At 41.1% G+C, this 24,198-nt stretch overlaps 1 protein-coding gene across 1 annotated transcript in view; it reads right to left on the bottom strand.

Annotated features, from left to right (window-relative positions):
• Positions 1 to 1,732: 1,732 nt before the first annotated feature.
• The window catches only part of dysf (dysferlin, limb girdle muscular dystrophy 2B (autosomal recessive)), a 107,127-nt gene continuing 84,661 nt past the window's right edge, over positions 1,733 to 24,198 (bottom strand). Inside the window, exons 45-55 of the mRNA XM_063469493.1 lie at positions 22,577 to 22,747; positions 22,225 to 22,367; positions 16,297 to 16,436; positions 16,082 to 16,170; positions 15,873 to 15,968; positions 15,650 to 15,791; positions 7,449 to 7,548; positions 5,047 to 5,219; positions 4,602 to 4,711; positions 4,373 to 4,520; positions 1,733 to 3,326 (exon numbers count right to left, since the gene is read on the bottom strand). Of these exons, the coding sequence (XP_063325563.1) occupies positions 3,270 to 3,326; positions 4,373 to 4,520; positions 4,602 to 4,711; positions 5,047 to 5,219; positions 7,449 to 7,548; positions 15,650 to 15,791; positions 15,873 to 15,968; positions 16,082 to 16,170; positions 16,297 to 16,436; positions 22,225 to 22,367; positions 22,577 to 22,747 (1,369 nt within the window). The 3' untranslated portion in view covers positions 1,733 to 3,269. The remainder of the gene's footprint in view (positions 3,327 to 4,372; positions 4,521 to 4,601; positions 4,712 to 5,046; positions 5,220 to 7,448; positions 7,549 to 15,649; positions 15,792 to 15,872; positions 15,969 to 16,081; positions 16,171 to 16,296; positions 16,437 to 22,224; positions 22,368 to 22,576; positions 22,748 to 24,198) is intronic.

Genomic DNA, 24,198 nt, shown 5'->3' with positions numbered 1-24,198 from the left:
TATGGCACTGTCAGCAGGATTGTCTCAGTAAAATTTCCCTCTTTCAAGACTTGTTAACATCAACAGAACTTTAATATATAAAGGTATTTCAAAACTCTAAAACAAAAGTTACAAACTTAAAACTTATTTCTGCTTAATTGACAATAATGCCCACCTCTAAACAGAGATCTGATGCATTAAGACACAAAGCACAGGAGCTTTGCATGTTGTTTCGCATTATGGTCTTTTTTAAACGCACAAACGTTCACCTGCAGACGACATTCATCCATCCATTATTACTGTAGGAGCTGCAGAGCTACTAAAGTTTTTAAGCTTTTAATTCAAACAATTCTAAACTATACTGTTTGCTTCATTTTTATTAGCTATAATAATAATAATTATTATTATTATCTGCAATATAAACGTCTGGAAGAACCTCAGGCCAGTGAGAAGTAACCTGAAATACTTCCCCATAACTAACTTGAAACCATCAGACACTTTAAACATCCCACAGTCAGGCAGATTTGGGGTATTTGGTGTTCCAGCTGTGTGTGCTGGAAATGTTTTATAGTAAAGATTTAAAGTGTGTGGGGTTTTTTTTTAATAAATTTGACATTTATAAGTCTGATCCTTCTTTTCTCTCACAAACTAAAATTATAATAAAGAATTTTTTTAGTGCATTAAAGTTAGGAAGTCAACGGTGGAGGACTAAAACTGTCAAAATTTAAACAAATTATCTTTTTAAAAAGGACCTAATAAATAAATATGGCATTACACGCATTGCAACTAATACACTCCATGTAGGATTTTTTTTCTTTTTTTTTGTTTAATTTAATGCTTGTTAATTACCTGTAGAAACTATTTATTTACTTTCCTATTTTTTCCATTAAATTTGTTTATTTTTTTTCCCTCAAACCTTTTTACTTTACATTTCAGTTTCATGATGAAAAAAAAAACAAAAAACAGTGTGGCCACCAAGGTGTGGCCTTTAGTATTTGTTCAATATATGCTGGGAAACTTTCTTTCAGATCATCCTTGTGGTTGATCAACACCAGGATGCTTTGTGTCCAAGAAGTTAATTAATCATTCTGAAAATAGTACTGTCATTTAATACATAAATAAATACATTTAAAAATGAGTAAACTGATAAAAGAAAAAGTAAAATAAATGGTAAATAATAAAGTGAAAGTTACACAAAAGGTGCATAAGTACATAAAAAAATGTATAAAAATTGAAAATTTTGTAATATTCAAAATATATGTATTATGTATTTCATCCACAAGCTTTTACAAGAAAATAATGCTTATATTTATTTATAATTTTAATTTGCTGCATTTAATGCCATATTCATTCATTTTCTGACGTTAACTTTTGTCTTTCTCTGGCAGCTTTGGTCCTCCATACTTTGGCTAATAAAGACAGAAACTATGGAATTCATACTTCAAAACTTAATTCCCTACATTCAAAAAGGGAGATTAAATGCTATGCAGAAACTCAACATACTGTGAGTACTTGGAAAATAATTATAATCATAAAGCACTTGATTTCATTTTATATGTATCTGCAGCATAAATCAAGTGCACTTTAGTAAGCCTTACCCTCAGAGGTTTTTGAATTTGGTTTTCATGAGACTTTTTGCCTTTTTAGTTTAATCAAATCTCTGATAAATATATATATATATATATATATATATATATATATATATATATATATATATATATACATATACAAAAAAAGAGAAAAAAATGCAGCATTTAAAGGTGAACATTGAAATACGCTAAAGTAAAAAAACAAAAAACAAAACACACACACACACACAAAAAAACCCCACCTACTCTTAGAAACTGTGATATATGCTGATGTAGTGAAGCTCAGAGGTAAATCCTCTCTGACCTGTCAGGACGACAGGTTACCAAAAGTGTGCACGTTAAATGAGCTGCTTCTGAGTCGATGTGACTTTTATTTACGAGGCCTGCTTGACCTGTAACCAGCTGGTGTGAACCTAAAACGAACTAAAAGGGTCCAAGTCAACTTTTCCACTGTGGAGCAAACCAAACAAAGCCAGGATGTGGTTGCACCCAAAGAAAAGAAGATAATAAATATAAGCAAAAATGAGACTTTACATAAAATTTTTCAGATTATGACGCGGCTCTTCTTTATCGTTCACCAATGTTCGGCTTTGCTCACTAAAGCTTGAGCTGTTTAAGGATCAACAACACAATGTGTCCTTGTGTGTCCATATCAGCCCACATCATCTATCTAAAACATGCTATGTAATAATACGGCTCAAAAGCAAATCCCTGACTTAACCTGCTGAACCCTGAGGAGAAGGGGGATTAGGTTGGATAGAGAAGGAGGAGGGGGAAAACGGAGGAAGATGAGGGAAAAGAAGGAGAAGAACTGATAGTTAAGGAGAGGAGCTCGAAAATTTGTTTTTAACAGTATTCAGTAAGTGCTGGGAAATCCCACACAACCTGAAGGCATCGTATGTGACCTGCTGCAATAAAAATATAATCAAAGAAAAAAAAACACCCAGCCTGGATATTATGTTTCACTTCTAACAACTTAACTCTGATCTGACTATTGAAAAAAAAAGTCTGATTGCACTTGAAAGCAGCAGGGCAACAACATTAAAAGGTGATTCAAAGAGAATAATCGCTGAAAACTCCCGCCACGCTTTAACCTCAGATTGAATTTTTTGGAGTGATAAAGTTTGACATGAGTCGGTAAACTGACTGCCTGACCTGACTATGCCTCTCGCAGGGAAGCAGCGGGCGGTAAAAAGATCAAACACCATCAAAATCACAATCTTTAATTCTGTTTCTGCCGTTTCGCGGCCTCACTCAGCGGCGAGCTTTTCTTCTCCTCCTCCCCTGCGTGAGGGCAGCAGGGAGAGCGCGAGGCGGGAAAAGAGATGAAAGCGGTGACTGAGGGATGACGGCGATGCAGACGGCACACGCTGAGTTCTGATAGTAACTTTGGAAACGCTTTCAGCACAGAAGTACAGAAGTGAATCTAACGGTAAAGGCACAAAATGCACACATATCAAACTTAAGCGCACATACAGCCACTGCTAATCAGGTGTGACTATATCAAAGGACATTCTTGATCTTACAATTTGGCTGACTTCATCACTCATGACTCCAGGAAGACAACAGAGAAAGTCTCAAAAAGAAGAAGGAAGGGCTAATAAAATCCGTGCTCCTTTCACTCTCAGAACAGTGGTATGGTTTCTCATTGTCTCCATTTATTCACGTCTCCTTGTCTTTTCCTTCAAATGCTCCTCATCTTCACTTTGTTTCCTTGGCTGGTCCAAATGGTCCCACCATCTTCATGGCAGCATAGTTCTGTGAGAGGAAAAACACAAAATAATGCAGGAAGTTCCTTTCTTTTTGTTGCTAATGCTTTCTCTTCTTTATTTTCTCCCCGTCAACTGTCATTTAAAGAGTCAAAATTTAGGCATTTGTTTTTAACATTTTCTTATTTTTTACATTGATTTTGTAATTTCTTAATGTTCTTTTCGTTTTCAGCACACTTCTTTTGCCTTGTCTTTGCCTCCGTGTCTCATTTTCCCAGTGTTATTCCGTGTACGGCTTCAGTCACACAGACCTAGACACTGGTTGGTGGCACCCCGGCAACTTCTAGTCTCTCAGGAAAAACTGTTATTTACCGACTGACTGGCAAGTGGTTGCTAGATGTTTGCATTCTGTCTGCAATCCCTTGCTAACTAACCACGAAATTTAAGAAAGTGGGATACAAACCAAAATAAAAGTTGTGTCTTTTTGAATGCGTTGGCTTCAGTGGTAAGTCACAACCTTTCCTATGAAAGCGAATTTCAATTTCACTCCCGCTCAGTAAACATTTGGCAAACAGCTTTTGGAGACAAGTCCGTGTCTTCCATGCAAACCCAGGGCCGGGGCAATCTTAGAAGTAATTGCAAGGAAGGTTACGGTGCAGCTTGTTAAGCATCTCCAGCAACCACTTGCCAACCTGTTGGGAATTATGCATTTTTCCCTAGCAAGCGGTGGTTACCACCATCATTCTCAGTGGTTACCACCGCTTATCAATGACTGATCTCTAGGCCTGCGTTACTGAGATTTTAGCAATCAATTTCACTGCAACTGCCACCAGCCTCCAGCAATCACAGCAACTGGTTGGTTGCTGTGATTGCTGGAGGTTGGTGCTGATTGCTTACTCATTTTTCGATAGCATCTAGAGGTTCCCAGATGGTTGGCAACCAGTTTCTAAACCTGTGTGACTGGAGCCGCCTCGTCTCCATCTCTGCTGCAATGAAGCTCCCTGAATCTGCTTTGTCACAGTTTCTTTCTTTCACTCACACACACACACACACACACACACACACACACACACACACACACACACTAAAACTTGCCGGGAAGGAGTAGAGGAAGACTCCAAGGAAGAGGATAATGAAGAAGAGGAAAATGAAGAGAATGATGAACCACTTGAACCGTCTCCACAGGATGTATTTGAGGGTCTTGTAAGGGGAGGAGAACCACAGGAAGGATGTCTCTGGACGCCTGAGAGAAGAAAAGACGATGATGAGAAACTATATTTGGGTGTGTGGTTTTTAGTGTGTGCGTGTGCGTGTGTAGACTCACTGAGGCTCCTCCAGGTGAGGGTTCATGTTGGGTTCATCTCTGCCGAGGCCGGCTGGTCTCTCCTCTTGCTCCTGCTCTGTCACTATCTCCAGAGACATCTCCACCTTCCCCTGAAATGGAGGCAGCAAACACACAGTTTGTCTCATCCTTTCTTCACAGCACAAAGTAGGCACGACTGGCAGGTGGGTGAAACGGTAATTGCTCACAGGCTGAATGATGTTTACTTTACTTTGTCTTTATGGGAATTATGGGAATGCATTACAAATATTTTAAGATTTTCTTGCATTTGGCATGGACTTGGTTTACTTTGATCTAACATTAAAATTTGTTTCATGAGCCTGAAGCGTGTTAAGTGTGACAAATGTGCAAAAAAGAAAAGGGCAGTGGGCTTATATGTTTTCGGACCCTGTGGAAAATGGTTTTGTGTGTGTGTTTGTGCTCTCACAGCGATGATCTTCTCTCCGTTGTTCTCGCAGGTGCAGGGCCACCAGCCTTTGACGGTCTTCTGTTCAAACAGGGACACCAGTTTGTCCGGTGGCTGGTCGAGCACCTGAAGGGTACACTTCTCTGGAGACTTTGCTGGACGCAACATGTGGTTCAGATCCATCACCAGGTGACCTAAAGAAACAAGCACACTACAGTTAGACAGAGACTCATATACATAATATAATAATAATGATGATAACAACACCTGCTGAATATACTGATGTCTGATATTTTCCTTTTTTTTTTCCTACATTAAAACGTCTAAACTATCCAGCTCCAGGATTATCAATTGATTTTGTAGCATTCATATCACATATTGATTATGTTGCGGGACGCTTGGACGCGTTGCTATGACGACAACCACATAACCACAAACACATAATGGAAAAGGGGTTTTGTTAGAATGTGAGGGCACTAAGGGAAAAAATACAGCCACCAAGCAGATTAAACTAAACAACAATGATACAACAGCCACCTTAGTAGGAAGAAAACTCATTACCAACGATCCACCTCACAAAGAGATGAAAAGTGTTTGATTCGTAAGTATTTCCCCTGCTCTCACACATACATTTGCTGCTCTTTGAGAACGGGTCAGAAAAAAACAAAATTCACACTCGGAAACATTTTTATGAATTAAAATGTCACAATGGCACATATAGTTACTCAGGCCCAAAAAGGTTTACTTAGCCATTCAGTTTAAGACGATGGTGCACAGATAGTTAGCATTAGCTTTACACTTGTGAATATAAAAAATTACTTCATTGTCCCAACTTGATGGATCAGAATAATAAAAGCTGGGGAAACATGAAGTGTAAACTCTCGATAGGGCACCTTTTCATGCAACAACATTAACCAATGATATCCTCTTGTTTCTCTTCATGTTTGTTTCCCTTGCAGCTCTATCCTAATGACATTGTACTAGTTATGAAAACGTCAAGCTATGATTGGCTCAAGGTTTAACATCTCATGTGACGATGTAATGACCTAATCACACAAACAATGATGGAAACAAAACCAACTTTCTGCCAGGTGAATATCCATAAATCTGCCAGGAAGTCAAACTGTGTCAACCACGACAATTCCCGGGAGTTTTCTGTTAGCCGATAAACTGCACTTTTCGTGCAGTGAAATATTTTACAGCCCGAACTCTGTATTTGTTAAAGCAGGGTTGGAGGAGATGGATATTTTGGGGCAAGCTAAAACTCAGCAGATTCAGTTGTCTGTTTAGCCAGTTTTTCTGAATGACTAATTACCGAGCGTGCGCTGAGTGAATTATTGGCGACCCTGTGGTGAAGGGTAGCTAGTAAAAGGTTTGATCTTTGTTGACATTAAGTTGTGGGCTGACGAGAGACCAGAGATCCACTGGAAGTGTTTTTCCAGAGTTAGCTTCAGTTTGACAGTACAACCGCAGGAAAATGGCTCGTGTCTGACCCGCACACCGTGCAGGAAGATTAACAGTCGGCGGTCCGAGCCGACGAGCTGAAGACAGGCAGGCATGGAAAAAATGCTTTGAGGTGGCCACACACCCGCAGACTCTATGAGGTGAATAAAGTCAAGCGGGAGAAAACGCTGCAGCAGAGCGAGACGGTGACAGACAGGAACAGGTCAGAATCTGGATTCCTCATCTTCCTCCTTGTCTCACACCGCAGAGGGACGCTCCGTCCACAGACTGTCATCCTCCCTTCTTTGGCAAAAATAAAGAAAAGAAGCTGAACCCATGCACGGGAAGCAAAAGGGAAGAATCTCGGTGGTAAGTTATTTTAAGGGACTGGGCTGGGGCAGCGTTAGGGGTGAAGGAAAGGTAGAATTTGGACAGCTTGAGACTTGAGAAAAAAAAATAAAAGCAGAAAAAGCAGCCCCTCCCTTGCTGTAAAATGTGCAGACGCAGTGGAAACGGGCGAGCGCTAATTCTAAAGATAAATGTTATCACAGTAGCTGTTCGTACATCGCACATATGGTTCCCTGGATAGATTTACCGCTAAACCTTGAGCCAAAAATGAGGGGAAATCTGTCTAAATGTCATACACAAATGAGTTAAGTGCATTTCAACCATCCAAAGTCGAGCACATGTGTTTCTGACCTGGAGAATATGGATCCATTTACACATTTTACAGTAAATCAAAGAACAGAAGAAATGGTTTTTATTCCGACTTTGATCTCACTGAAGTTTCGTGAAGGAAATCCAATTATGTTTTTACCACACATCATGGGTCTAAAATCTCTGGGACCAACCAGCTGTGACAGCAGGATGAGATAAATCATGATTTTTTTTTTTTAAAGACCTCACCTCATTTTCCACAGTAAACACAATGTGGCACGCCAGAAAAAACAAACACAGACAGTCAAAGTGATGGTTTTTACCTAGGTAGTCGTCAAAGGAGAACTTGTCGTTGTCCCAGATCTGAATGGTCAGTTTAGGAGCCAGTTTAGTCTCGGCTTTATCCAGACTCCAGAAATGTTCCTGCAGACAAACAGAGGGCAGAAAATGGGAAACAGCTGCAATGTCATAACACCAGGTTCCTTCTTTCAATGACAGATCCTCAAAACATGAATTCTGATTCATTTTGTTTATTCTTGTACAGAGGTACAGGGTCAACACTTGGGTTATAGAAGCCCTGAAAGAAGATCTGCCTTTCCATTTATGTCCATTAAAGACTGAATCAACCGCTTGGTGCTTGGAAAACATGCCAGCTGACAAGGCTGTTTTCAGAGAAAGAAAGAAATGTTGAAAGAAAGAAAGGAACTTAAACAATACATAGAAAAATTACACATGAAAAAATTACATATAAAAAAAATCAGCTATAAATGGGTTATATGGAGATATGGAGTAAATATATTGTGTTATGAAATGGAAATTATGAAAAAAGATAGAACTTTTGACTCTATGAAAAGATTTAAGAATAAATTTGTTAACCTAAATATCTATCATAAACCTATTTCTCCTGAGCTGTGTCCATTTCAGGTTGAGAAAAATATACATAATGCTGGAGGTACCAGCAGGTTTATCACATGGAGTTTGGGAGGGCTGTCACCACTCATGGCTTCACTGATTACATCACTGGTGGGGATTTCATTAAAGTCAAAGACTCCAACCTCAAGGAACCATTTTTAACGTGAAGTGGCTGTAACTGTAACAGAGCTCCACTTTGTAATTGCTGTGTGAATCCAGTCCACTAGAGGTGAAAGGAATCAGTGAGTGTGACTGATTTTTATGCGTGTAGGGAAAATCTAACCCAAATCTGCCCTTTATTTTTTTACAATAGCTATCAAAAGTTTTTACAGTAGCTATCGGTGTAGCATCCACACATTTCCAGCAAGTTATGTGCAACACTATTGTTTTGTATACCTGACATTTTGTAGCTTACACAATGCAATTTTAAGATTTAGCATTGAGGGCACAATAAGAAAACCATGCACTTTTAATGTAATATTTGTTTTCTGGCATGAGCTAACCGTGCTAACGCGTTGACACCGTGCAGCCCCATGCGCGGGGCGATCCACGGTAAGCTCGTTAACGGAGATTTGCCGCGTTAATGCAGTTATGGTGTTAACGTCATTTTAACGAGATTAACGCTGATATATCCCCCGATGAACTCTCTTTCAGGTCAGTTCCTCTCACACTCAACGCTTCTTCTTCCATCGTACTTGGGGCTTGGTACTTAATCTCGGGTGGGGGTGATGATATCTCTCCCCTGACCTGTCATCCTGGCTCCCCTTGCTGTAGAATTTGTGTTTGGTATTGAAGATTTCATAGGTCCTTCATCCTATTCATGTAACCCATTCCGCTTGGGTTACACATGTACTAACATTCCTACAGCAATGTGTTCTCATAACTTGCCCACTTGTGCCTTCTTGTTCCAGTAGGCCAACTCTCATCAGTGTGTCCTGGTTCCTCGAACCCCCAACCTGAAGTTACAAAGCCGTGTAGTCTTACCACTACCACCACTATCCAGCTACTCAGCAGCTGTAAGTCTATTTTAAAGGAGCGATAGAATAAATCTGTTGGTAGTGTTACTCTTTTTAATGTCGCTCTTAATGACCTGCTATTGCATATGATTCACACATGCTCACTGGTTTGTACTGAATATTTGGGTTTTTACTTGTTATATTGTTGTGTGTTGATTTGTTGTAACTTTTGCTGCCCTATTGGCCAGGTCTCTCTTGGAAATTAGATTTCAAATCCAAATGAGACTGTTCACCTGCATAAATAAAGGATAATAGTAATAATAGAAGATGGTTCACCTTTTAAAGTCTGCTCCATTCTTCTCTAAATGTTCTCAAATTGTGCTGAATGATGTTGCAGCCACTCCATCAACACAGGTCTCACTGCATCTCCACTTCCATACTGGAAATGTGTGTGTGTGCGTGGTGTGTGTTACAGTATAGCTATTATGGCCTCTGGTAAATTCACGCCACACTGGCAGACAGAAACTGATCCCGTCTCACCTATGTGCTAATGGGCTTCACTGTGCAGCTGCTGCACATCGAGTTCCTCTCTTTCTCTTTCCATTCGCTCAGTCGTCCTTTTTATCTGCGTGTGAGACTTTGTTATGCTGACATAAAGCACGGCTTTTCACACCTGAATTAACATTACCCCCCTCTGTGATTTGCAGAATACGACAGCATGTTGCTGTTACTTAATATAGCGAGGAGATTTTCCACAAACAAAAAGTTGCACTTGGCAACCTTTGAATGCAAATATTAATTTTCTCCCTCCGACTCTTTCGTGTCTGTTACTGTGGAGCAATGATCCCAGGATCTGTTCATTCCTTTTCAGGCTGGTGTTGCAGTACCATCATGGTGGCATCACGGAGGCAGGACCCACCCCCCCCTCAGTATGATCAGGTCGAGGGGCAGCAGGTTTTAGTCTGAGACCCTCGTTCAGGGGCTGAATATTGTTTTAAATGAACTGAACTGAAGCCATGAAATGCTGACCCACTGACTGGATAACAGGATTGATGACATTTGTGGACTGGTAGTTCCTCACGTGGACACTAGAGGCTGGCTCCCAAAGTGAGTCCATATCCAGAAACTGTCGTTTTAAAATACTGAACTAAAAACCATTAAAAAACAAACAAAAAACAAAACAAAACACATTTGCAGTGCGCTACAGAAAAAACACAAATACATTTGGGGCTCTACAGATAGTTTGCTCCTTCATGTTATGTTAGGTGAACATTTTTATAACTGAGAGCAGACATTTGAATTTAGTTTTTGTCATCCGTAGGAAAGAAGAAGAAATTACACAGATGTTTTCTGTGTGTGACACTGTATACCTCCTCGCCTCTTCTTGGACGTAGCTGTCGCTAGGTGGAAAATTCTCCTAGCGACAGAGAGGAAACCTCCAACAACCATTCACCTACTGGTTGTGTGATACATATTTTTTCTGGAGGGAGGTTCCAGAGAGGTTGCCGAGCATTCCTTAGGCCTGTTGTAACAGCGGTCTGGCGAGGAAGGAGTGGCTAGCAGGTCTAGAAGGCATGTGGTGTGGAGGTTAGCCGGACAACTCGGAGGCCAGTTAGTTGAATATAACAACAGACCTTTATTTACTGTTAGCGGACCTAGACCATAGAAGCCAGGTCTCCACAGCTCTACTCTGTCCGTACATACATGTGCCAGGGTTAGGTAGTCGCCAACGCCAGCCTGTTACAATGGTAAGGTCTCTCTAAGCAGATGCTCGGCTGTAATGGTTGCCGCTACACTCACACTAGGAGACTCTCCAACTACTACAATAATAGGACAACTCACCCTAGCGGTGCTATATCATAATAAGGGTTGTTACACTGTGTGATATCCGTTTCAGCTCTGCTACCCCAAGCACACATACATTTACCACATCACACCACGATAACGGCATTCATTTGTTAGTTTTTTTTTAAACTTATTAATATTAACTGTGCTATATTTAGATTTTTACTTGTTGAACTTTGCTTTTTTCCTTTTATTTTTTCATTAAATTTGTGTATTTTTTACCTTGTTGAGATACTTTGTTTTGTCAATTTCTTTTATTTAGCTTTTGTTTTATTGTTTCTTCTGCTACTAAATGTTGTGCATTTAGAAACACTAAACTCTACATTTATTCTCCCAATTTACTCTCCCCAAAGCTTTCAATTGCACGTCATTCACCTACTTTTCTGGGCTCTGTTTTCTACAACTGTCTTCTGCAAGGTGAAAATAAATTTGGTGTTTTCTCAAGAGGAGGATAAGACATTTACCTTTTAAGGTAAACAGAGCGTGGAGTTCTGCAAAATGAGATGTGGTGTTTTATTTAAATAAAATAAAAGTGCTCAGTGTCCATCTAAACAGAGTCCTCTCTGCAGCTGCTATAAAGGCTTCACATCAATGCTCTACATCAGAGCCTAAATCCACAGCATGCTCTCACACTTCATAACAACACAAAAACACTGAGCATAAACACACTACACCCTCTGTGTGTGTGTGTGTGTGTGTGTGTGTGCGTGTGTGTGTGTGTGTGTGTGTGTGTGTGTGTGTGTGTGTGTGTGGCTCCTAAAGCACGTTACTTTGTTTCTGAGCTCCTTGGCTCACTTTATCCACAAACCTCATCCAAGTTATCACTTCACAGCTGTCACAAGTCAGGGTGGGACGTCTGCATATGTGTGTATGTGTGTGTGTGTGTGTGTGTGTGTGTGTCAAACTGCTGTCTGCAGTATCTAGCAGCAGCAATCAGCTTGTCGTTTTGTTGCCAGAGTGCTAAGTGCAGAAACTCGTTTGGTCTTCTCTCCAACTTCCTTGACTCATCGTCCTCTGTAGATTCTATTTGAATTGATGGTGGAGCTGAACTACATACAGCATAAATAAATTCAGCTAGTGTGCCTTTGTTCTTTGGCCATTGTCACGTTTCAATAACAAAAAAATTATACTTACAGTGGCAAAACTCGACAGGTGTGAAAATGTTTTAAATACTGTCAAAGGGTTTGATATGGAAAACCTGTGCAAAAAAAGAACGCATGGGAAATCAATTTCAAAATCGTAGTTAATTAAAGCATTTGAAACACCTAAAACAAAAGCACTGGAGCAATGTTACTGGTCAGTCGTGCTTCAAAGGGTGGTAATATTTTCAAACTGCTGGTGTGCCTACAGGGTGTAGCTCAAGAGTCTCCAGTGGAGCCAATCAAAAAAAAAGTCAATGTGCTTTCTCTTTCTGCTCCCTGTCAGTACTCTCACTTCAGGATTTTTGAGCAGCTGAAGGTTTTTCAGTTTTTTAACCTGAATGAACTAGTTTTTCAGCATCACTCTGAGTCAAGAAGTTTCTAATTTTAGAGATGTTGCACAAATGCACATATTTGTTGCAGACATTGAAAGACATATCCTGGTTAAAAATCCCAAGATCCCTCACAGCCTTACTGGAGGCCAAGGTAACGCCACTGATTGTGAAGAAAAATGGAGAATATTCCAGTTTGGATAAATTTGTTTGCTTTCACTGGCGAGCAATGCTGTCTTACAAATATCCTTGATCTGCTGCTAGGAAAATATTTTAATGACCTCTGTTAGTGATGTTAATGGGCCTGTGATGCTTAATAATGCCTGTGTCTCTAGTTTCTCTAGTTGTTCATTATTTTATTAACAGATATCAACTCAGCAGAATTATATTATTGGAATGTTCTATTTAACAAAGTTTGGAAAGCTGTTTAAGTCCAGCCTGATGTGGCGTCACATGATTCCTTGTCTCTTGTTTGCACCGAGGAATACATCTGTGAAGGTTCTCAGTCATCCAGGTCATCGTAGTCAAAGGAGCTTGCAAAGAAAAGCGTCTGGACTTCTTTAAGTTGCTTGAAGACGTTTCACCTCTCATCCGAGAAGCTTCTTCAGTTCTAAGGTCAAATGGCCGAGAGTCCCAGATTTAAACCCAGTGGGAGTATTTCATCACTCATCCAAATGGACGAGTGATGAAATGTTTCTCCCGCTCAAAGTGTGGTGTTCAGACAAACTGAATCAAATCTCTCGGATTTCTTTACCTGGATTATTGAGCATCAAGAGGCTACATTTCGTCCGCTGTCCTCCCATTATGCAAATGATCGGTGTGTGATCGGTTTCGGCGATCCAAAGTGTTAAAATTCAGGGAAATCTCCCCAAAATGACTAATCTGTTTTTGTTTTTTAATTAATTTGCCTAAAAATCACATTCCCAGTTACCACGCAGAATTGTGCATTGACAGCTGCATCACTACTTGACTTTCAGTCCTTTGGTTTATGTGCGAGTCAATCTGAGTGGGTTGGAGGTCTGGTCAGACACAATGAGAACACTTCAGACATCACACTGCGCTGTGAGGGAACGAGAAAGGTATATTTAAACATTTTAATCATTAAACTGAATGACAGATCGACATTTCAATTGAAGGCTGAATTTTAAGGCTGAAGTCAGAAAAACAGACGTCATGGTGACTACGTTGAACTAATCAAGCTGGAAAAGACAACAAGTGTGACTTTTCCTTCCACACACCCCATCCGACCATCACACAGCAAGACTGCAGAGTGTTGATAGCGCCGCTGATTTGTTCCTGTGACTCAGTGATTATATCACCAACCGCTGAGGTTTCTGGCTTCATAAACTCCGTTTCTGGCCGCAGCTCTGTTTTCGAGCTGAGGCTCTCTCCGCCCAGCGGAGTTTTTCATTTAAAACTCCCTCTCGTCTGTTCAGCCGCTCGCTGATTGAAGATGCTGCTGCAAGCGAGAGAACGCCGTCGTAAAACATGTCGGCCGCGAGCGGCTAAAGAGCCTCCGGCTCATGCCAAGAAAAGCAAATGACAGCCGGGTTGTTATTCCAGTTTTCGGGAGTGATGTTATTTTAGCTCTTCACTCAGTGTTATTGTTGAGTCTCAGAGATTCAACAACATTTAACTCACAACTCTTTCTTGTTAAATTGTCACATCATTATTTTTGTTAACTGAAGGCCACAGTAGATTCGTTAGCGGACTCTGGAGGGACGACCTCGCCTCGGAAATTCCCCCTGACCGAACTTTGTGCACTGGCTCATGTTTGGGTGTGATGGTTTTGCCACATGTCTCCAGCTCATAGAAACTAACTGGTGATAAGATTCAACTAATTTTGAGGCTGTTTTTGGACTGGGCAAGGGGCTTGTAGCGAGGTTTTTTTTTAATTATAACTGAACAAGTTTACAGTGTGCGTCTGTGTGCAAGAACTGAATGTTATCAATACATGGGCTGGAGTATGGGGGTAAGGAGGTGTGGGTTTCTTCATCAGGATATTTTCAGGTCAGACAATAAATTTTCTGCATATTTGCAAACTTTTATGAATCATTTTGTAAATTTTCTGCATCACTTTATGACAAAATAAGGTACATTTACAATACATCTCAGGCATTTCTTCCAAATATGTGTTGTTCTATAGCAGCGGTCCCCAACCTTTTTTGTGCCACGGACCGGTTTAATGTCAGACAATATTTTCACGGACCGACCTTTAAGGTGTCGCGGATAAATACAACAAAATAAAATCATATGACCAACACAAAAAATGCAGCGTCCTCCTGAAATGTGCCAACAACATTGAGAGTAACATCCTCCTCTCTGCCCCTTAATGCTCTCTGGTCACTATGGTAATGTGTAAATATTTCTTTCAAAATAAGACACACAACTACAACACGGGAAAAGACCTAGGGAAACGGAGTTAACGATAAAAACCCTGAAAACCATAAATTTCACGCCCAAGCCTCAAATCTTGCGGCCTGGTACCAAGCGACTCACAGACCGGTACCGCTCTGTGGTCAGGGGTTTGGGACCGCTGTTCTATAAAATACATTTTCTATAATAATTTGCACATTATTTCTGCATTTCTGTACGTCCCACCTTAACCCTTGACGCCTGTGAATATTTCATTATTGTAACAAACTATAAACACCTCATTATCCCTGTGTTTTGATGTTCAAAACTTCAGGCATGTCAGGAATATCTGTGCTCCAGGATGATTTTCAGGAATAGTATTAATTTCAAATGTTATTGAAGCATAGATTAGTTAGCATAGTAGCAACAACACTACTCTTAAAAATGTCATCAGGTCACTCAGAACTTTAAAGTATCCTAATATTCTGACTTCTCTGTGGTTTTTAATCTACTTGTGAGGTGCGCTGTGACAGAGGTGATGGAGTACATGTGCTTTAACTACTGAGGGGTAGCTCGTCCCTGCATTTCCTCTACTTTGGTGGTATCAGATGCTAAAATCATACCCTGGCGAAGTTACAACAAGCTGGATGGATGGCATTTCCAAATGGGAATCCTCACATTTACTTGAAAGGTTAGTTCACAGAAAGTGCAGTAATTACTCACCACTTCCTGAATGGGAAAATGTAGATTGGTAGCCTAATTGTATCAGTGTCCAAACACAACTTTCAAAGCCCAGTATAAGTATTCCCAGAACACCTTTCTTTCAAACTTTTCAACACTCGTCTCTTCGTTGGTTTCTAAACCGCATATGCAGCATAATGTGACATGAAATCACAGCCTCACCACAGTGGATTTTATGTCCCAGTGGGTCTAATTTATTCAAACCAAACACAGGGTCCTTCGCTGTATTTGGGCTCGTTGTTACCTTTTTGTCGACGACGCACAGTTGCTCTGCTGGTAAGTAGTTGAAGGGAAACAGGAATCTGTAGTTGAAGTTCCCCTCTCCTCCCAGAGAGCGGTAGTGGACGTCTGTCTTCTGCTTGTTGTGTTCATGTCCGTCGAGCCAGCTGAAAGACAGAATCAGTTATTGTGACCTTCACCCAGTTTATTTAGCTTTATTTTGAAGTTAAATGATTTGCTCCTCTTACCCTTTGACATAAATGTCACTCATCTTCTCCCCGCTGATGCTGACATCATCCAGGATGACATCACTGGTGTTCCAGATGATGCAACGCAGGAAGAACCTGAAAAAAAAAAAAAAGATTCAATTACCTCAGATACTGACAGACTTGTTTTGGTTGTCAGAACGGGAAATGGATTTGCCTTTCTTGACATATTTGTGTGTTTGTGTTCCTACTTTTTGGCCTTTCGTGGCGTGATGTTGAACGGCGGTCCAGGTGGTCCCAGAGACTTGGGGAAGAGGTCAACCCACATCATCAGACGCCCCTGACAGAGAGCACCGACAAGCAAACAAAAGGTAAGAAAATGCTTTGGAAAAAAAAGTGGGAAAGGATGGAACTGAAAAGGACTTAAGCACACAAACAAGTGCAGGATTGTGTGTGTGCGTGCTACCTGCTCTATGTCAGGTTGGAGCGGGCTGTAGAGTGGTCTGGTTTCCACATGTTCGGGTACCAATCCCAGTTTCCTCAAGATATGAAGGGACAGTCGCTCCTTAATTGGGCCAAGATGACGTTTGGACACATTTTTGTCCTCTGAAAACATGACACACACACACAGACACACACACACACACACACACAGATTAGGGTTTAAGTACAGGGCTGGGCCACTCAAGAGTGGAGAATGGAAATCCAGAATACTGGGCAAACTGGGAAGCAAGCAGGTCACTTAGGAATAATTCATTATTCATACGCACATACACACTTAGTGAGACACTAACACACTCTAAAGCATTGGTTGTTCTCTCTGCATCACAACCAAATGAGGAAAACCTTCACGGCTTCCAAGCAAAATGAAAATATCAAGCTAACGTCAAAAGTTTATGACTGTAAACTCGGAGTCACCTTGGCTGTAAGAGGAGAGGAAGGAAAGACTGAGGAGGCAGAGGAGAGGAGGGGAGATGTGAAGATGAGAGCAGAGGAAAATGAAAGAGGAGCAAAGCAGAAGGATGAGACTAGGCAAAAGCACAGAGGAGGGATGAGAAGAGGTGGATAAGAAAGATAAAAAGGCAAAAGAGGTAGGATATTTAATTTGACTTCTGAGACAACAAACCCACAGAAAAGAGAACAAGAGAAGGAGAGAAGCAAACCATATTAAAACTAAAAGGAAGAAAAATACAAACCGAAAAAAAAGAGGATGGAGAGCAAAAAGTAGAGAGGCACAAAGGATGGAAGAAGAGCAGAAACTCAAGACAGAAGGTGAATAAAAGAAACAAAGAGAAGAAAGAAAAAACAAACGAATGTGACGAAGAGGTGGAGAGAGCGAAGAAAAGCCAAACTCATGAGGGGAGGATGAGGATCGTGGCCTTTTGGCCAATTAGCAGCCCCGTTTGATGGACAGCAAGCTGACGCACAGTAACCGCGGCAACTGTGGAAAGAAAACGCTGCGGCTGCGCTCCTCACCAACCAAGAGACGACCGTGATGTTGACGTTGGCTCATCCACACAAGAACGCACACACACACACACACACACACACTTGTACCGTAAATCACCAAAAAACTCCCCCCCTAAAACGACAAGCGTGACCCCCGCACTGTAGCAGCCTGCATGGAACATATGTGTGGGTCGGCTTTGTGTGCGCACAGGGATGATAATGAATCTTGAATATTTATCTCATCACTCCACTCTTCAGGTGGTCCTGCGGTTTCACTCCCCCACCTCCTTTTTCTTCTCTACACCTCAATTTTTTTTAGTGGCAGAGGAGGAGGGTAAAGCTGAGGGATTGGGCAGGGAAGGAGGGGGTGATGAGGGTGAGAAAGCATCAAAAGAAAGTGAGTAGAAGGAGTGAAATGTTGGAAAAATTGAACAGGAGAAGCAAAGAAGTAGAAGAGCAAGGAGAAAGTATGAAAGGATAGAAGGGAAGGAAATGAAGGGGAGGAGGATGGAAGGCAAAAACGGAGAAGAAAGATGATGATATTAAATGTAAGGTGCGATTCATTTGAGTAAGTTTTTTTCCTAGAAACCAAATGTTGAGATCACATTGACTCACGGTGTTAGTTCAGGTAACTGTTAAGGTAAGTTCTTCTTTAGACACCTCAGGATGTTACTGTACACTTCCCTGTTAACCCTGAAGGGAGACTTAATCACAGCGTGCTGTGATTAACCCTGTGGATGTCTGATAAAGCTACAAACTACTAAGGGAGACAGAGCTTTTGCCACTGTGGCCCCGAGACTGTGGAACTCTCTCCCACTGAGCTTAAGATCTGTGGACTCAGTCGTTCTTTTTAAAAAAACAAAAAACAACTAAAAACACATCTTTTTAGAATTACATTTTGTTAACTTTTGACTGTTTTTGTTTTATACTTTGTCATCCATGTGTGAAGCACTTTGTGATCTTTTTATCTAGAAAGGTGCTATATAAATAAAATTTTACTTTACTTACTTACAAACGTGCTCCTGGTTTTACTCCTGACCTGCTGGTGCCTGTTGGGGGTGACTGTACCTCAGGTTATCTACTAATCGGAAAGATGGTGGTTCGATTCTTGGCTGCTCCAGTTTGCATGCCTTGGGAAAGATACTGAACCCTGAGTTGTATTGTGTGTGAATGTTAGATAAAAAGCACTTACGTGTAGAAAAAAAGAGCTTGTATGGATGAATGAGGCTCAAAGTAGAAAAGCAGAATATAGGATTCAGTCCATTTGCCATTTATAATGCCTTCAGGCTTGAACATTCTGAACATTTCCAATAAAAACATGCAAAAAATTGCCAGTGATCACAACATGGGTCAGTTTGGCACAGAATGTTGCTCAAATTGAATGCCCATGGTAAAATGGTCTGACTTTAATATTGAAGGGACGATGAGAGCCTGAAACGGGCGATGGCTCCAATCAGGTTTAATTTTATTTTTATAAACTGATCTGTACATGTGGAAACATGTGCTTTGAAACTAGACTAGAGTAGAGACTGAAATCAAAAGAGAACATGAACAATATCAACCCAAGAATAATGTAAATCCCAACAAATATGGAGAGGGGATGGTGGAAAAGAACATGGAAGAAGGAAAACATCAGAGAAAGGGAAAGAAATTAAGGTGCCAGAAAGTTCGAGATAATGATGAGAGTGAGAGAAGAAAAGAGGAGAGGACGGTGACAAGGAGGTAAAAGGATAGGGAAAAACAAGAAACAACAAGAGAGAAAATGAGGGTGATGTAGACAGAGTGATGGATGCTGTGAAGAGCAGAATCATGGGGTCAAACTGAAAGAAGAACAGAAAAGATGAAGAAAGAAAAGCAGAGAATAGAAAGGAGGAAGAAAAGCGCAAATAAAGGAAGAAAAAGAAGAGAGCGAGGGGGATATGGGTGCAGTGGGAATACAGTGCAGACCGATTTACTTGCTGTGAATTTACTTAAGGGGCACTGAGCACACGTGAATATGTGGACGGTACAAATCTGCGGTTTGTATTTTTGGTAAGCGACTTAATCAGCTGTGCGAAAAGTGTGTTTGTGTTTGGCGGTGCCGGCGACGCTCTAATCAAAACACAAACAGCATAACAGCTGCTAAGACCGAGACATGTCCACCAAAGCTGGTAGAACGCCATTTAATATCTGATCTGTGGAGTCATTTTACTCATTTAAAAATGTTTTACTGTTCTCACATCAGATTTCTTATGTTTTTCATGACGGCATTCCTGATTTGTTTATTTATTTAGGCATTTAGCCAGCATTTGACAGTGAAACTGAAAGTGAGACCTTCACGTCTTCTGCTCTGCCTCTGCTCCCACTCACTGCTGTAAGGTTGTAAACTACTGCTCTTCTTTGTGTTATGCAGTATTTGCCCCAGTCCTCATTGCTTAACTTAAATACTTCATCAACCAAATTTTTATATTAGACAAAGTGAAGTCAGCTAAAAGATCTCAAAAACAACAATATGGACTATGCCAAAAAAGATAAAAATAGCCTCTAGAGGTTTGGAGGTGGTAATAGAGTCCCTGTGCAAGGTGAATACATGATCTGCAACAATGCTTAGGTAGGTGTTATGTGCCAAAGCACCATCCACATGGATGGCAGGACCCAGGGTTTGCCAGCGAAACATTCCCCAGAGCATCAGATTATCTCGGTGGGCTTGTGTGCATCCTGGTGCCAGGTGTTCCCCAAGTGAGCAACGCACAAACCCGGAAAACATGATTCATCAGACTAGGCCACCATCTTCCATTGTTCTGTAGTCCCGTTCTGATTCATTGTTGGTGCTTTTGGTGGTGGACAGGAGTCAGCATGAGCACTCTCACTGGCCTGCAGCTATGTAGCCACAAACACAACAAACTGTGACTCTCTCTGTATTCTGACACCTTTCTATCAGAACAAGCATTGACATTTTTAGCAGTTTGAGCTACAGCAGCTCGTCTGTTGGATCAGACCACACGGGCCGGTCTTTGCTGCCCATGTGCATCAGTGAGCTTTAGCCACCATGACCCTTTTGCTGGTCCACCACCGTTCCTTCCTTGGACCACTTCTAATAGAAACTGACCACTGCAGACCGGCAACATCCCATAATAGCGGGAGGTTTGGAGATGCTCTGATTCAGTGACAGTGCTCCAAACTTTATGCCTGATCAATGTACAGCTCAAGCTCAATGTACAGCTTTTCATATCTATATACAATAAATGTATCAATATAACAAACTGTATAGAATTATTATTGCACGTGTTTATATACAGTGGCTTGCAAAAGTATTTGGCCCCCTTGAACTTTTCCACATTTTGTCACATTACAGCCACAAACATGAATCAATTTTATTGGAATTCCACGTGAAAGACCAATACAAAGTGGTGTACACGTGAGAAGTGGAACGAAAATCATACATGATTCCAAACATTTTTTACAAATAAATAACTGAAAAGTGGGGTGTGCGTAATTATTCAGCCCCCTGAGTCAATACTTTGTAGAACCACCTTTTGCTGCAATTACAGCTGCCAGTCTTTTAGGGTATGTCTCTACCAGCTTTGCACATCTAGAGACTGAAATCCTTGCCCATTCTTCTTTGCAAAACAGCTCCACAACTGCCCTGTGACGGCCTCAGAGGTTGTCTAAGAGAATATTGGGAGCAACAACACCATGAAGTCCAAAGAACACACCAGACAGGTCAGGGATAAAGTTATTGAGAAATTTAAAGCAGGCTTAGGCTACAAAAAGATTTCCCAAGCCTTGAACATCCCACGGAGCACTGTTCAAGCGATCATTCAGAAATGGAAGGAGTATGGCACAACTGTAAACCTACCAAGACAAGGCCGTCCACCTAAAGTCACAGGCCGAACAAGGAGAGCGCTGATCAGAAATGCAGCCAAGAGGCCCATGGTGACTCTGGACGAGCTGCAGAGATCTACAGCTCAGGTGGGGGAATCTGTCTATAGGACAACTATTAGTCGTGCACTGCACAAAGTTGGCCTTTATGGAAGAGTGGCAAGAAGAAAGCCATTGTTAACAGAAACCATAAGAAGTCCCGTTTGCAGTTTGCCACAAGCCATGTGGGGGACACAGCAAACATGTGGAAGAAGGTGCTCTGGTCAGATGAGACCAAAATGGAACTTTTTGGCCAAAATGCAAAACGCTATGTGTGGCGGAAAACTAACACTGCACATCACTCTGAACACACCATCCCCACTGTCAAATATGGTGGTGGCAGCATCATGCTCTGGGGGTGCTTCTCTTCAGCAGGGACAGGGAAGCTGGTCAGAGTTGATGGGAAGATGGATGGAGCCAAATACAGGGCAATCTTAGAAGAAAACCTCTTGGAGTCTGCAAAAGACTTGAGACTGGGGCGGAGGTTCACCTTCCAGCAGGACAACGACCCTAAACATAAAGCCAGGGCAACAATGGAATGGTTTAAAACAAAACATATCCATGTGTTAGAATGGCCCAGTCAAAGTCCAGATCTAAATCCAATCGAGAATCTGTGGCAAGATCTGAAAACTGCTGTTCACAAACGCTGTCCATCTAATCTGACTGAGCTGGAGCTGTTTTGCAAAGAAGAATGGGCAAGGATTTCAGTCTCTAGATGTGCAAAGCTGGTAGAGACATACCCTAAAAGACTGGCAGCTGTAATTGCAGCAAAAGGTGGTTCTACAAAGTATTGACTCAGGGGGCTGAATAATTACGCACACCCCACTTTTCAGTTATTTATTTGTAAAAAATGTTTGGAATCATGTATGATTTTCGTTCCACTTCTCACGTGTACACCACTTTGTATTGGTCTTTCACGTGGAATTCCAATAAAATTGATTCATGTTTGTGGCTGTAATGTGACAAAATGTGGAAAAGTTCAAGGGGGCCGGATACTTTTGCAAGCCACTGTACTTCAGTTGAATTGTGAGGAATGGTCACTCACCGAGGTCGGCAGCGATGTATCGTTCTCCTTTGAAGCGGACTGCTTCATCTTCATAGACCGGCTTCCGCAGATTTCTTCTCTCACAGAATCTGTATAGCAGCTGCGTGGGTGTCAACTGGTCTCGCCACTGGTTTACTCCAGATCTAACAGGTGAGAGACAAAAAGCGTCTAATAATATAAATAAAGTTTTATCTATTTTGTTATATCTGTCTATAATCATCGTCACAAAAAAAAGCTTTTGTTCTCACATCCATTTCTGTTGGGCGACGTCTGGAACAGTTCAGGATCTTATTTTATCAGTTTAATTGAAATTCAGTTTAAGCTTAATAAACAGAAAAAAATGCCTACTCACACATGATATGACTGTGGCAGGCCACACATGGCTCCATATTTGGACAGGAAGCGGTTCTCCAGGTCAATCACCGTCTCGCCGATCTTCTCGTCTTTGGTGAGCATGTCGTGGTCGTACAGCATCACGCGAAGGTCCTTTTCCAGTGGGAGAGAACATGTGAGCTCAAACATCCTGTAGAAAAGGAAAGCAGAAAAGAATTTTCAGCTTTGGTTCAGGCATTAGGAGCTTTCCAGTGGCCTCTCACGCTTTCGTGTGACCACATCAATGACAGGAATTGTGATCGCATTTTAAATGCATGTAAAAGTGATTGAAATGCAGATACAATTTTTGTGGTTTTTAAGGCCAAAATTATGTCCTAACATGCAATGTCAGATAAAACCTCCTGGAAAAGGAGCATAAATCTGCACGTCCACTTGAAGGAACTTCTTAAGTTTCACTCCTGTGACGAGTAATGTGTGCTGGTCTGCTAGGACATTTTTGTCAAGCCTATCCCCCTGTTGCCGTCTTCATGAGTCTATGGAAAGATATTTTAGCAGAACTCTGGTGTGCACTGACTTCTCACACTGACTGAGAGCAGTTTACAGCCAGCAGTCGGAGCTCTGATGTGCACCAAGTTTCTGCTCTACTGTGGTCTGGTGCTCTGATTGGTTTGTGTGTAGTGACCCCTACTGGCAAGAAAACACACATAAGGCTGAAGGACACAAAACAGAGTAACAAGCATACGAACGAGTGACAGTGTGAATTCAGTATGTATGCTGATGGAAATAATTCAGAGTCATGTATTTAGACTGGATTATCATCATCATGTAAGACATTACATTTTAATACATTTGAACAATTCAGGAAAAGCTGCACTGAAGCTGCCCTGACTGCAGTTTCCAGTGCATTAAGAAAAAGGCTCATGTAGCAGGCAGAAAAAGAGATTTCTTAAAAAAAAAAGAACAGCAGCATGGTGGTTAGCACTGTTGCTACACAATAAAGAAGGTCCTGAGTTATTTGGCTGGGTCCTTTCTGTAATGAGTTTGCAGAGCTGTCCCTGTGTCTGTCTGGTTTCTCTGGGTACTCTCACAGTCCAAAGACATGCACTTAGTGGGGTTAGGTTAAATGGTTATTCTACATTGCCCATAGGTTTGAATGGTTGTGGGTCTGTGTTAGAACTGGGTCAGACTGGCGACCTGACCAGTGTGTACCCCGCCTCTCGCCCTATTGTAGGTGGGATAGGCTCCAGCCCACTGTGAAACTGGATAAGGATAAGTGGAAGAGAATAGTTAGAGGATAGTTTGTTGGGGTTTTTTAAAATCAAGAACATTTTTTTGTTTTATGAACATTTTACAATTGATTTTCTTTTAATAATTTTAAGAATCCATGTTTTATTATTGTACCCTCTGTAGTTTAATTTTGTCAGCTTCTTTTAAAGTCATTTTATTTTATTAGCTCTAAAAGAGATAGAGAGAAGCTTTAATAAAATTATACAAAAGTTCTCTATAACACTGCTTCATGCTAAATTTATGCAGCAATCACCAGAGCTGGATTACCAACTAAGCAAAGAGGCCACCTGCTGATGATGTCTCATATTCAGCTGGTTTAATTAGTCTCCAAAAAAGTCTATTTGCTTTATCGAC

The sequence above is a fragment of the Pelmatolapia mariae genome, linkage group LG3_W, assembly GCF_036321145.2.
Source record: "Pelmatolapia mariae isolate MD_Pm_ZW linkage group LG3_W, Pm_UMD_F_2, whole genome shotgun sequence".
Taxonomy (NCBI): Eukaryota; Metazoa; Chordata; class Actinopteri; order Cichliformes; family Cichlidae; genus Pelmatolapia; species Pelmatolapia mariae.
The sequence above is the reverse complement of the archived record's forward strand: the minus strand, read 5'-3'. Positions and strand labels throughout refer to the sequence as shown.